At 38.1% G+C, this 14031-nt stretch overlaps 1 protein-coding gene across 1 annotated transcript in view; it reads left to right on the forward strand.

Annotated features, from left to right (window-relative positions):
* The window catches only part of LOC137500848 (homeobox protein homothorax-like), a 480185-nt gene that overhangs the window by 414726 nt on the left and 51428 nt on the right, over positions 1-14031 (forward strand). The window contains exon 6 of the mRNA XM_068227557.1: positions 6307-6374. Within this exon, the coding sequence (XP_068083658.1) occupies positions 6307-6374 (68 nt within the window). The remainder of the gene's footprint in view (positions 1-6306; positions 6375-14031) is intronic.

The following is a 14031-nucleotide window of genomic DNA, read 5'->3' on the forward strand; positions in this document are numbered from 1 at the left end:
CTTCTCCGTATTCGTTCTCTCCCCCATATAATAGATCCAATAGGAATTGCTCTCTAATGCTTCTTCTTGAAGGGGATAGAACCACAAAGCGATAAAATTGCCCATCTACACCGCAAGAAGATCACAAAATGTATTGGATGATACGCTGTAAGATATATGGCGCGTCCTTCAGCTGTGTAATGCATCGTCGATGGAAACACATTGTGTCACCAGGATTCACTGATGGATTTGAGTAAGTTGCTTCATACGTGACTCAGCTAAAGCAAATAACTTTGCTAATACAATTTCTTTGTTACTTTCGAAATTCTCTCTGTGTAGGTCAATAAAATATAGAGTTTGTTGAATGCTAATACTTTGCAGTATCTGATGGCATAGATTGCCACCCCTTGTTGACAAATATGACAAATGTTATAAAGTGTCTGCGAATTAATTGATAGCCACTATAATCCTCAATTTCGAACGACCGTTGTGACCTTTTTATCTAGAAATCATTAAGAATTTAGTCTACCTGTCGCCTCGTATGTTTTCTCCCAATTATTTTACTAACCACCGGTGTCCAACTCGTTGGCTGAATGGTCAGCGTACTGGCCTTCGGTTCACAGGGTCCCGGGTTCGATTCCCGGTCGGGTCGGAGATTTTAATCGCTTCTAATTAATTCTCCTGGCACGGGGACTGGATGTTTGTGCCTGTACCAACACCCTCCTCTTCAAATTCAGACAACCAACTGCCAACCACCACGGGAACACGAAATATTGATTAGATCCCTCCATATAGGGTTGGCGTCAGGAAGGGCATCCGGCCATAAAACAGGGCCAAACCTACATGTGCGACCCAGTTCGCACCTCGACCCCACAGGTGTGGGAACGAGTGGCAGGAAAGAAGAAGAAGAAGAAGAAGAAGATGATGATGATTTTACTAACCACCGATCCAGTTGTGCCAGGATATTTACTTGCATATTTAATACCCTTTGAAAGATCGAATAAGGACGTTACCTGAAATCTATATCAGAACGGACATTAAACATGACATTAAATGATTAGCCCTACTTTTCTCTATGGCCGAGGGCATTAATCTCCTAGTGAATCCATCCTTCTCCATTCGGCTGACATAACTCCCTTAAAACCAAAATCGGTTTATACGCTGAAAAGTCAGGCTTTGTGCCCATTCTCTTTCTTTTTTTTTTTTTTGCTAGGGGCTTTACGTCGCACCGACACAGATAGGTCTTATGGCGACGATGGGATAGGAAAGGCCTAGGAGTTGGAAGGAAGCGGCCGTGGCCTTAACTAAGGTACAGCCCCAGGATTTGCCTGGTGTGAAAATGGGAAACCACGGAAAACCATCTTCAGGGCTGCCGATAGTGGGATTCGAACCTACTATCTCCCGGATGCAAGCTCACAGCCGCGCGCCTATACGCGCACGGCCAACTCGCCCGGTCATTCTCTTTCTAACTGACACACAATAAACACATGTCAGTCAGATCACCTTGACATCGTTGTAGGGGCTGCATTACCGTAGAGCGTTTGTTAATTTCGTAATCAGAAACCAGAGGGCTATATGACGGTTCACTCTGCTCATTTATTCCAATCTTGATCACACTTCGGTTCAGGTCGATTGTTAAATGACTAGAAGACGTTCAGTTCATTTTCGCACTTACAAATTCGTTCACTAGTTTCTGTTCTATTTTATTTTACATCTTTGGGCACAAAAACTAACCAGCTACTAAATGTAAGCTGCCGTTTCAGTGGCAGAGACAGCGTCAAAAGTAGGATTCCTTTTGAAGATTTCATTGACTACGTTTTAATTTTGTTGTGTTTTAGGGGAAACATTAATCATAATTAAATCTTTCATGCTTCGAAATATAGACTCAACTTAGCTTCCACTCATCACCAATGGATATTTTTCTGGATAACGTGAGTTTTTCGTCGATCTATATTGCTGTTTGAAAGTGCTAGAACAAAAGGACAGCTTATTTATTCTTTCTCTATGCAATAGTTTTCCGTGTTCTAAAATCATATTTTGGGGCTAGTAGTTTGTTGTAAGGCTCTTCTTCTTTTCTTCATGGGGCCTCTAAATATTAGTTCCTAATTAGCGTCGACCTCTAAGATCTTTTGCTACCAGGTTTTCCTTCATTCCCACCTAGATATACCTGCCCCTTCACAAAGCTGCAGGTTGTTCTTATTGGGTCTTCTTGGACTCTCTTCACCTGGTAGTCCTAGAGTGGAGAGTCTGATTCTACCCAGCGCCTCACATTCGAAAAGTATGTGTTCAGCTGATTCCTCTGCTTCATTGCATTTTCTACAATAGTGTCTCTTATTACTCCAATTCTATGTAGATGTTTTTTCAGATGGCAGTGTACTGTCAACATTCCTACTACCCATCTTATATCTTTTATGCTGAGTTTCAACAGGTTCTTTAGTATGCTTCTTTTTTGGTCCTTTTATCAGTTCCTTTGCAAGCCTACATCCTGGAGTATTTTTCCAGTTCTCCATTTGTTTTTTGTTTTTTTGTACCCATTTTCCTATATAGTGTCGGGCTTGTCCAGAAATGCGCATACCTTTCCTGGCCAGTTTTTCTGCCTTGTTGTAAGGCTCACAACTACAGTAATATCAGCTTCATAAATTTTTATTTTCGCCGGGCTGACTGGCTTAGACTGTTGAGGCGCTGGCCTTCTGACCCCAACTTGGCAGGTTCGACCCTGGCTCAGTCCGGTGGTATTTGAAGGTGCTCAAATATGTCAGCCTCGTGTCGGTAGTTTTACTGACAAGCAAAAGAACACCTGCGGGACAAAATTCCTGCACCTCGGCGTTTCCGAAAACCGTAAATATAGTTAGTGGGACGTAAAGCAAAAAACATCATTGATTATTATTAAATCTTTATTTTCTGTCACATTTGACGTAATCATTTAATGGTCTGAAAATTAAGAAGGGTCATCTATTTTTGTTGTTGCAGTGATAGGGAAGGAAGATACAGATGTGGTAAAATTTGCAAAGAGTTTTCAGAGCCATGCTGAGTATTACTGGGACAGTAACGTGGGCTACTTGGTCCACTCAGAATAGAAACTAAACTACTATTGCTGTAGCGAGGGAGTAACAGACGGGCGATCAGTCGGCTGAAAACCCAATCATTTCCGGTGTCCGCGTGTGTTAGGTGGCGTGTGAAGATGATCCGGCCTGACAAGTGATTGCGGCGGGGGGTTGAATGGGGCTGGAGAGGAGAAGGGGAATGCACAATAAACACTGTGCATTGTGCTTGCTTCACTACATAATACTACTGGCGTGAATACACGCATATATTCTCGTGTGCACTATGCTCGCGCTGACCAATAATTTATCATAACCGGAAAAGAAATCCATACAATATTGTATTTTATTTATAAGAGATGATCCATTCTAGTCGGTTGCTGCTGTCTCAGCAGGTACGTAGGTCGAGTCATAAGTCATGGCAACTATCTTTTTTTTTTCTCGCGAACAGGAGACAACACGGAAAATCTAAGGTATGCATTTGGAAACGTACGGTATGTACTTGCGTATGATACCACTAGATGGTGTATGTAAACAACAGTGTGGGTCTAAGCATGCCCCCAAGTTCAGTGTCTGAGTGAGAGCGTCAGCAGGAGCAACGATCGTATATTAAAATAGCAGTTCTCCGCGGCAGAAATGTACGACAGTGCCATGCAGAGCTGCGGGAAGCATTAGGTGTGAATGCCATGCATTTCGGGGAGAGGTGTCACACGTAAGCAATACACATGCAGCGAATGGTATTCAGCGCCTGCCCCGCCGCTGGCAACGCACAGTGGACATCCTGGGTGATTATTTCGAAGGTCTGTAACCAGTGGAGACCTGTCCTATGTATGTCTTGTATATTTGCTGTCTATACCATAATAAAACAACGTTTACCAATGGCCTGTGTTCTGTCACTTTCCTACGAGAATCTCCTGAAGTCAGAATTTGTCTTCAGGCACCATTCATAATTACACGCCCTGTATTTCCAACAGCATATCTTAGATTTTCCGTGTTGTCTCCTGTTCTTGAGAAAAAAAAATAGTTGCCATGACTTATGACTCGACCCTCGTACCTATCCCACCTCGAGGTTGGGAAAGCACAATGTTGATATCGTCGAAAGCGCCACGCTACACTTAATTCGCTAATTCAATACCTTCTCTACAGGAGAACGATGGGAATTTTACCCGCAGGTGGTTTTGAAAGCGTCTGCCAATGATAGGGTAGCAACATGATCTATGGCCATTAGAGTTCATAAAATATCAAAGCAGACTTTTAACTTACATCATGAGCAATGAATGAAGAATGAGTCGCTTCACTTATCACACGAATTCACGTTATCTCAATCAAACCCGCATTCCTTCAATGTGGTAAACCATTTACGACTATCATATTTTTATTGTGTAATATATCAACCTAAGCCTCCGTGGCTCAGGCGGCAGCGCGTCGGCCTCTCACCGCTGGGTTCCGTAGTTCGAATCCCGATCACTCCATGTGAGATTTGTGCTGGACAAAGCGGAGGCGGACAGGTTTTTCTCCGGGTACTCCAGTTTTCCCTGTCATCTTTCATTCCAGCAAAATCATTTCATTTCATCTGTCAGTCTTTAGTCATTGCCCCAGAGGAGTGCGACAGGCTTCGGCAGCCGGCACAATTCCTATTCTCGACGCTAGATGGGGCCTTCATTCATTCCATTCCTGAACCGGTCAAATGACTGGAAACAGGCTGTCGAGTTTAAATATTTCTATCTAAGTTCAACAAGACTGTTTACACGTTCGCTACATTTTCCATCTTAGACCATCCATTTTACATCATCGGCGAAATTCCTATGTGAATTTGTGAAACACTAAACACATAAAATTAACATTCCTTTCCCGTTTCTTTCAATGTTTTAATTCGATAATATATAAATTCCCACGGGGTGGGGAGATGCAAGTGGCCGAGTGGTATCGTTACTGGCTACTTTACCATGGCGGCCGTGATTGAAATTGCAATCAATACATGTGGATTTTTGAAATGTCTTTGGTTCGAAATCCATATAAAACTGGAGGTCCTATTTCTATGACCACGTTATCAACAGTTACGTAAAATTTTGCTTGCTTTTATTGCTTTATAATTTCCCAACATCAGTAATTTTTTCTTCACTCGTAGTGGCTGCACAAATTCTTTTATCTTCTAGTACTTTCAAAATAATATTCCTTATATTACTTGAATACTAGTTTTGTTTTTACCTGTTTCAAAAATTCATGTTCAGTATTGTTCAGTGCGTCCGGATTTCGTTTGTAATGGTCTTTGTTGTAGCAACAAAGAAGTAGATGATGTTATGTCCCTTCGTAAATAATAATACGAGTGAAATAATACCAGTACCACAGCATGTTGTTTAACGACGGGTCTGATACAACAGCGTGTTTCCTTATATTTATTGGTACATAAAGTATACGCGTGGTCCACTTTTAGACAGGAGACTTGGTACATGATTGCAGCATTGCCATAATAAGAGAACGTGTTTATGATGGTCAATATATCGCGAATTTTAAAAGGCTGGTTTTTTTTCAAGTAACGTAACACCTGGAAAGATTTCAGTACGGTATTTCTTCTGAATTCCAGGGCATGTGTGTTCAAATTATTGTGATGTTATTGGATAATTCTTTGTTGTGTGTTTATGATGTTGTGTACTTACATGGTTTACCTATTCATCTTGGAGTATTTGTCTGTGCTACTTCATCACCTCTCCGTTACACCATTATTCTATCTTCATACTGTTAATTTTCACTCTATATGCACCAAACACAATTATATTTGCTAATCGGATAATAATTCAACTATAGTGTATTGCTTAACTTAATTAGTTTTAGCCGGTTACAATTTTTTTGTGTGTGGACAAATTGGATATATTTAGTAATTTTATGTTTAATTACCGAATAATACATTTATGAAAGCTCACAACACACGAAAAATATACATCGATGCAACAACAAAATTGTATTCATTTTGATAGTTTAAGTTTGATATTTAAATGTAATGAAGTCTTAGTGAAGGAAGCATATTAAATGGTAGGAATACTCTGGGTCAACAATGCACTTCATTGCAGTCGTAATAGCTACACATACATTCGGAGCTCCATATTTGTTCAATTTTTATTTTCGCTGAGTTCCTTTGATACACTCCAGTGGAGATCCTAAAGAGAGGGTCTTGTTTAATATTTTGCTTTTAGGTGGAGATTTCTGCTAAATGCTTTAGCTGCAGCGGAATAATGACGGTGACGTCATTTGCGAGATGTTTGATACCATGTTTGATCTGTCCCCTCAGGTTCATCAATGCGAGACGGCGGATCGTTCAGCCTCTCATAGACCAATCAAATCGTGCAGGTGCGAGCGGTAAGTTTTTTTCTCTCTCTTAACCTCTTCTAACCCTTTCTCTTCTTTTCTCTTCTTTTCCCAAGGTTCATCAATGCCCGTCGGCGAATCGTGCAGCCCATGATTGACCAATCCAACCGGGCGGGTAAGTCGCCCTGAGAACACCGGCTGCCGAGATGTTCGTGGAAAATAGGCTCGCCATTCAAAGCAGTCATTGTTTAGGCATCTAGGATTTAAAAGTTTCATTGTTATGTATCAGTGGAAATTTCAACCGACTTCATGTTTTATTTACAACTATAGTATTTTCTGAGGGAAGTACTTTAATGTGCAAACTGTTGTATATTATTCACATCCAAACTAACTTCCTCTCTGTCGAAAAGTCAACAATTCATATCGATTCCCGTCGTTTACTTTTCATATATGGTGTATATACCCCCGCAGTGTAGGGGTAGCGTACCAGCCTCTTATCCGGAGGGTCCAGGTTCGATTCCCGGCCAGATCAGGGATTTTTACTTGGATCTGAGGGCTGGTTCGAGGTCCACACAGCCTATGTGATTACAATTGAGGAGCTATTTGACAGGGAGATAGCGACCCCGGTCTTGAAAGACAAGACATCGCACCACACCTCGTAATCTGCAGGCCTTCGGGCTGAGCAGTGGTCGCTTGGTAGGCCAAGGTCCTTCGGGGCTGTTGCGCCATGGGGTTTGGTTTTGGTGTATAGACTGGTGTTCGAAAGCTTCGTAGTTCATGAAGGCTCGACGTAATTTTAAATAATTTTAATTGGTAAACCACCCTGTGTCCCTGTAGGATTTTAAACCTGCCGTAGCCATATTTGAGAATGAATAGTCTTTCGTTGTCGGTCTAAATTACATATAAAGGAAAACCACGGTATACTTGCTGTTGTTAATGAATTGTTTCCAATTTTTCTAATTACATACCCCTTTTAGTCATGTGTATAATACTCGTACTTCAGTAATTTTGTATTGGTGTTGGAAGCTGAAGATCTTTCTTCATACGCAAAGGGGGAATGTCTTCTTTAGTGAAATGATGCATTTTATTTGTTTTGATAAAAGGATAGTGGATTAACTCTGCTGGAATATATCGTAGTTGAATTCTGGATTCGTTCGTTTAGATGTTCCGTTCCCAAAATATTTGCATTTCGAAAGCAGGATCAGTTTAGTCCACTAATTTGACTACTTCTCCGAGATAAATTCATGACAGGAGTGGAATTACTTATAATTTCGTTTCCCTTAAGAAGTGAAGTATCATATGACGATCTATTTTCCACGAAGTCCTGGAGCCAATTTGCTTTTCATTACAACTTTTTGTTTCCTAACCTTTTCATTTTCTTTTTTTGTTTTCATAACTGCATGCTAATATTTATGGTAGTAAGTAATGTTCATTATGAAATATTACATCAAGTGATGGCATTGATTTGTTTCCTTATATGATATGCTACGGTAATTTCTGATTTGTGTCACGAGTGCTATGAGGTTGTGTTTTGTATTGCAGTTTATTTGGGTTTATATAATTATTATTTTTAGTTCTTATCACACGCATTTCACAAGTTTGGATTATTTCTTTCATCTGTTTTGGAAGTATGCCGGACTTCGTGCTTTGTTTACCTCAAATTCTCTAGCTCGGTCATTATCACGTATCGGAAGTTGTGTTTTCCACCCCGCGGAAGAATGCAGAAAATACAGTAAGCACATGGAAAAACCTCCGTTTAAAAAAAAATGGACATAGTGCAGTTTACTTCCCAGCACAAATGTGTATATGCATCTTCGAGAAGAAAAGCAGTAGTTTGTATTGAAGAATTTAATTCCTCTTTGTTTGATCATTCTCCAGGCTATTGGATCTCCTATCAAGATTAGTTTGTATTAATAGCGTATGGATGTACTAGGAGGAATATTATCATCAAGTGTAACATTCCAGAGATTCATGAGGTGTAACAAATTATAGGCTATAGAACCGATTACGTCTTATTACACGATTTGAGGATTGTTGTGAAAATTATTAATATTAAAATACATTATTGTTGAAGAGAATGAGCCGATAATATAATATGCTATATCAAGAACTGGAGTCATTTGGGGATGTTCCTAAAATCGTACTTGCGAACCTATTTGCTGCATTCATTTATTATCTACTCTAAAATTAATCAGTATATTTTATTATTCTGTGGTATATAAAATATGCAAGACCGGAAAAGACACTGCTGCAATGACTGAATAGATTTTAATATTTATTGTGTGATGTGTACCTAGTGGGTGGAGAATTATTCGCAGTGAATGACTACCTTATAATGCAGAGTATCTCTGGAGTATAATATAAAATAATAATAATCGTAATCATTATTAAATTCCTTTGTGGTGTGGGGAGTGAGCGTAACTGGTTGTAAAATCCTCGGCAGTTATTCTGGCGGTAGTAAGCAGCACATCTTATCTTTTCTCCGTGGCAAGGCAGTCCACACCCTGTTGGAGTGTCGAGTGCTCTCGACGGGGTTGTGATACTACACCCCCCTCGAGCTCATCCCTCCCCAAGTGCTGTAAAGAGACCGACCATTAGAATAAATAGCAAACAGCCTGAGTAAAGGCTTTTTCTTCTTCCTTTTCGTAAGTTTTCATAGTATGACAACCTGTTGGATAAAAATTTCAAGATGCTACTTGAAAATTCGTAATAAGAATGACGTGGTACCTTGATAAGTTAATTGGAAAGATCAAGGCGAATATGCTAATTTTATTGATGCATTAAGTTCCTGTAAATATTCATACTGGCGTTTGTTTCTTGGCTAATTTTAAACAACGTGTTCCCGTGACATGTAATTGGCATAGAGAGACAATATGAATGTAATTCAGATGGAGTATCTAGCCATTAACTGATCTGTCTCGTTGGATGTTTTTGAATCAAACATCATTGTGTTTTTATTTTATTTTACAATTTCGTAGGCACCAGCTTAATTGTAAATGGACATCTCGTAACAGTCTAGAAGTAATTTCCAATATTATATTGTAAGGTAGTTCTTCTGTATATTACAGCATTCGAAAGGAAAATTTGTTAAATATAAACTACAGTTCTAAATTTGTATGTCTGCTTAGAACAAGAAATTTTCGGAGTGTTCTAGATATGATTTCTTGTTGAAGCATTCAAAAATGTAATTAAAATTTTGTGTCAGATAAATATAACAACAGGAAATTATTTTATACTCACTTCAGTGATAGGGAACAAATATCAGTAAATTGCAAAATGGTTTTATAAATTACGCTCAAATGAAAGAATATTCGATTTTGTAATGACTGATTTTGTCGCTGAACGTCGTTATACGTTGTGTAATACAAATGTAAACATCTAGTGTAGATGCTTTCACGTTCACAAATGCTCATATACTATCTCCAATTTGTGGCAGCTGGCTGGACCACTTTTGCACAAATACATGTAGCCTACTTTGTACTAATACCCTTCATGTAGTACGTATAAAAGAGGTGTGAATTACTTGAATATGACTTTACTAGATACCTAGTGTAGTTTTGTTTGTATATCGAGGTTATAAGTAGAATAATTTCCCCCTATTTTAACGATTGTGAGTACAATCTAGGGATCACCGACGTTGAGCGTGTTATGTTAATATAATTCTAATATTTGTAGACTCATATATGTTCTTATTTAAAAAATGTGAAAGAATTGTCATCGTTTCTGTAATTACAATTTTTTTGTACTTGGTAGGGTTTGTTCATCTCAAAAACGTTCTTAATGCGTTTCTCATTAGTCAGTACGTTATTATTTGAATAGATTGTCAGCGTTTGTAACCACCCTTTTGAAGTGTTTGTACATCTTGAATCATTTGATAATCAGCTGATATTTAGTACCATTTTTCTTCAAAAATATGAAATGGAATTTTTGTGAAGTATGACAAGACATGGTCATATAATATGTTGCATGACTTGGAAACATTGTCTAACTTATAGCATGAAAATAACAATACAAACTAAATTACGTGTAGAATTACCTGATTTGTTGGTTAACAGTTGTTGACGAGAATGATCAGTGAGAACATTATTATTATTATTATTATTATTATTACCCGCAATATATTCAAGTTTTACTTGTAATTTTTCTGATGATTTTAATTGTGATAAAATATGCAGAAAAGCTTGTGAGAAACGGAAGTACCTAATGTAACACCTTCCAGTTATTTCGTATTCTGTAGTTAATGGTTATAAATCCCTTTCAGTCGTTTCCTCGATTAATATCAAGTCCAGAAAGCCCGATGATTCCAGGTGTAGTATAAATATATTGCAGCTACTCCTAAAGAAGGTTATAAAACTGTAATTTTTAACTAAGTCCTTAACACTTTTGATTGACGAAAACATTACAATTAATTTGTGGATAAAATGTGATGTTTTGATAATATTTTATAAAAACCTTAAACGGTACTAAGTTTGATAATGTAATATTCCACACATTGAGTTTCTTGTAATTGACTATAATGTAATAAATTTTGACATTAATATTATTAACTTAATTGTAAAGCTTTCCATTTGTGTGTTTATTTTAAGAATGATTGTTGTATTTCCTATATTAATGTCAAATCCTGAAAGTCCGGTGATTTATACTGTCGAGAACAAGTTCGAAATTCGAGACAGTCTCACGCCAGATATTTTGCACTTCCCAGTAACAACAAATCTTATTTGAAAAGATTTGGTAATTTAATCCATAGTTCTGATGACTTGAAAATTCTGATCAACATTCTCCATCGGTATTTTAGCGAGATTTCTTTTTTTCTGCACGTAAGTACATGTAAAAGAGACTATTTTCTCTCAAGCGCAACGCAAACAACGAAAGCCATCTGTCGATTGCAGTACACGCTACAATATCTAGACATAAAGTGGAGAGTCGTGTTTCTAAAGTCGGACAATCATTCCAGTCAATTCAGATCGTCACCTTGCCTTGCCCAGAGCAAAAGAAAGAGCCATTCCTTCTCTTAATTGATTACCCCGCTATGTATGAAGAAGAATAAGAGGCAGTACACCTCGTACTGAAACCATATTATCAGTCTATGGATTGTGGTGACATGAAAACTGCATCTATAAACACGATAAGTGTTTTGACTGTGTGGGATGTTCGTTTGGGTTTAATTTTAGTGCCGGACTTTAAATAAAAAGTGCACTTTCTTGATGGTTTATTGGCTTTGATAAACTTACTACTCTTTGTTCGCTAGGGAATGTAAGAGAACTTTGAGTTGAAACATTAAGCCCATTACTGTTGGTAAATTAGATTCATTTTCCTATCATGTTGAAATATAAGTGTGTTTAATAAGAACTGTGTGTGGAGATTAGCTTGGTTGTTCTTGGGAATGAGACTGAATCTTTTCTTATGCAATGTTACTGTATGGTGCACACTCCTGAAGGAAGTTATTGCAGAAATAACAGCGATAGTGATACTTCTTATTAATATTTTATTTTGAAGAAATAACAACAGAACATTTTTATATAAAGTTGGATTAGTAGGTAGCATTTTACACTTTTTAAAACTTAAAGAAAGTTGAATGTTTCACCGTATGCATGTATGTAGTTTCTTGTAATTGATTCTTCGTAATGTAATATTTTAAATTAATAATTTTAATATATTAGTAGCATTTTTTTCTTGTCTGTATTTCTTTCAAGAATAATATTAATTGCTTTATAAGCTAAAACTAATAACATCTTTCATTTTCATGTAAAGCGATTATTTTCTTTGACAAAATGTAATTATTGTGTTGCGATGAATGTGAAATACTTTCGTAAGGCCTTTACTTTTTATAACTTTTGTAATTTGTCATCCAAGCATTTTTTTGTTACGAATGAGGAATAATTTCCTAATAAATTTTTTATCTCTGAAAATGATTTTGTAGTTACGTAATTATTTTTTTATTTTCCACTATAGTAACACCTTTTATTATAATAATTAGAACATTAATAAACAGTTCGCCTGTGATAACATTTTATTTTCTTAGTTGGCCGTATTGACATATTGTAGGAGAAAGGATTGTATACCGGGCGAGTTGGCCGTGCGCGTAGAGGCGCGCGGCTGTGAGCTTGCATCCGGGAGATAGTAGGTTCGAATCCCACTCTCGGCAGCCCTGAAAATGGTTTTCCGTGGTTTCCCATTTTCACACCAGGCAAATGCTGGGGCTGTACCTTAATTAAGGCCACGGACGCTTCCTTCCTACTCCTAAGCCTTTCCTCTCCCATCGTCGCCGTAAGACCTATCTGTGTCGGTGCGACGTAAAGCCCCTAGCAAAAAAAAAAAAAGGATTGTATGGACAGTTAAAGTATAGTGCAAGTTAATTCAATAAGCTCTTCATACGAGAGATGTTTCTATTTGTGATTCATTCATTCATTCATTCATTCATTCATTCGGCCTGTTCTGTGAAATGGTATAGTTTTCCATCACTTGTCCGCTTTCCCCGAGAGTCATCAATCAAGCACGTCAATTTGTAATGGCGCGCGCACGCCGTTCTCATGGCCTACTAGAACCAGATATTCTGACTTGCCTGTCCTGCTTGATCGTCTTTCACAGGCAGATCGGATTCTACTCTTATTTTAAAAACTGCTCACCATTCACGCGTTTAAATGTGTACTGTGATGAAGATGATGATGATGATGATGTTGACGGTCTCGTGTCGGTAGATTTACTGGCACGTAAAAGAACTCCTGCGGGACTAAATTCCGGCACCTCGGCGTCTCCGAAAACCGTAAAAGAGTAGTTAGTGGGACGTAAAACAAGTAACATTATTATTATGATATTGACGATCACGACTAGGAAAACCTGTTAACACGTCCATCCGGTGAATGGGGCATTCAGGATGGAGATCCGAGATTCGTCATCATTCGCATTCGATAAACCATATTTAGCTCATCACAGTACAATTAAGATATATCTTTGGGCATTCCTTCGCCTTCTGGTCGAATATCCATAAGTAAGTAAAGTTAACTCGTATCCTTATCCCGAGGTGGTGCACACCCCCAAATGAGTTGAGCTTCATGTACTATTTCAACCACATACCAGACCTCCTGCCATTCTTAAATTTCTGGTAGTATCGGGAATCGAACCCGGGTCCCCAAGGACGGCAGCTAATAACACTAACCGTTACGCTACGGAGGTGGACTTATCTAAAAGTGAAGGAGGCCTTTCAAGAGGAAATCCTACCCTAATGTATGTTTTCTGTAAATTTAGTCCCGTTTCCCATGGGCGCTGCAGGGAGGGTGCAAGATAGCGCATATGCATAGCTCCTCCTCCCCCTTTCCTCCTACACACACTAGCTCATGATAAAGGTGGGTTCAAGTGGGAAAATACTCAAGAAAATTAGTTTATATAGTATAGAATGCCATTTATTCAATAGAATAAAATTCATTGCATAAAAATTATTGATTATGTGATAAAATTTTGGAGAATCTAGTCAATTTAAAACAAGTTAACGTTGAAACAAAATATCAAAAATAATCTTCAACCATAACCCACGAAAAATATCCCCTGTTATCCGTAAAACCGTTCTGTAGGCGCATTGTATTTCAGATTTTAAAAAAGAGATAAATTGTAAAAATGATTGAAATTGCCTGCAATTCCTTAATGTAAAAAGGACATATTTTTGATGATAGAATGCCTTTAAAACGTTATTCTGACTTAAAAATTTCCATGG

The sequence above is a fragment of the Anabrus simplex genome, chromosome 1 (genome assembly GCF_040414725.1).
Source record: "Anabrus simplex isolate iqAnaSimp1 chromosome 1, ASM4041472v1, whole genome shotgun sequence".
Classification (NCBI taxonomy): Eukaryota; Metazoa; Arthropoda; class Insecta; order Orthoptera; family Tettigoniidae; genus Anabrus; species Anabrus simplex.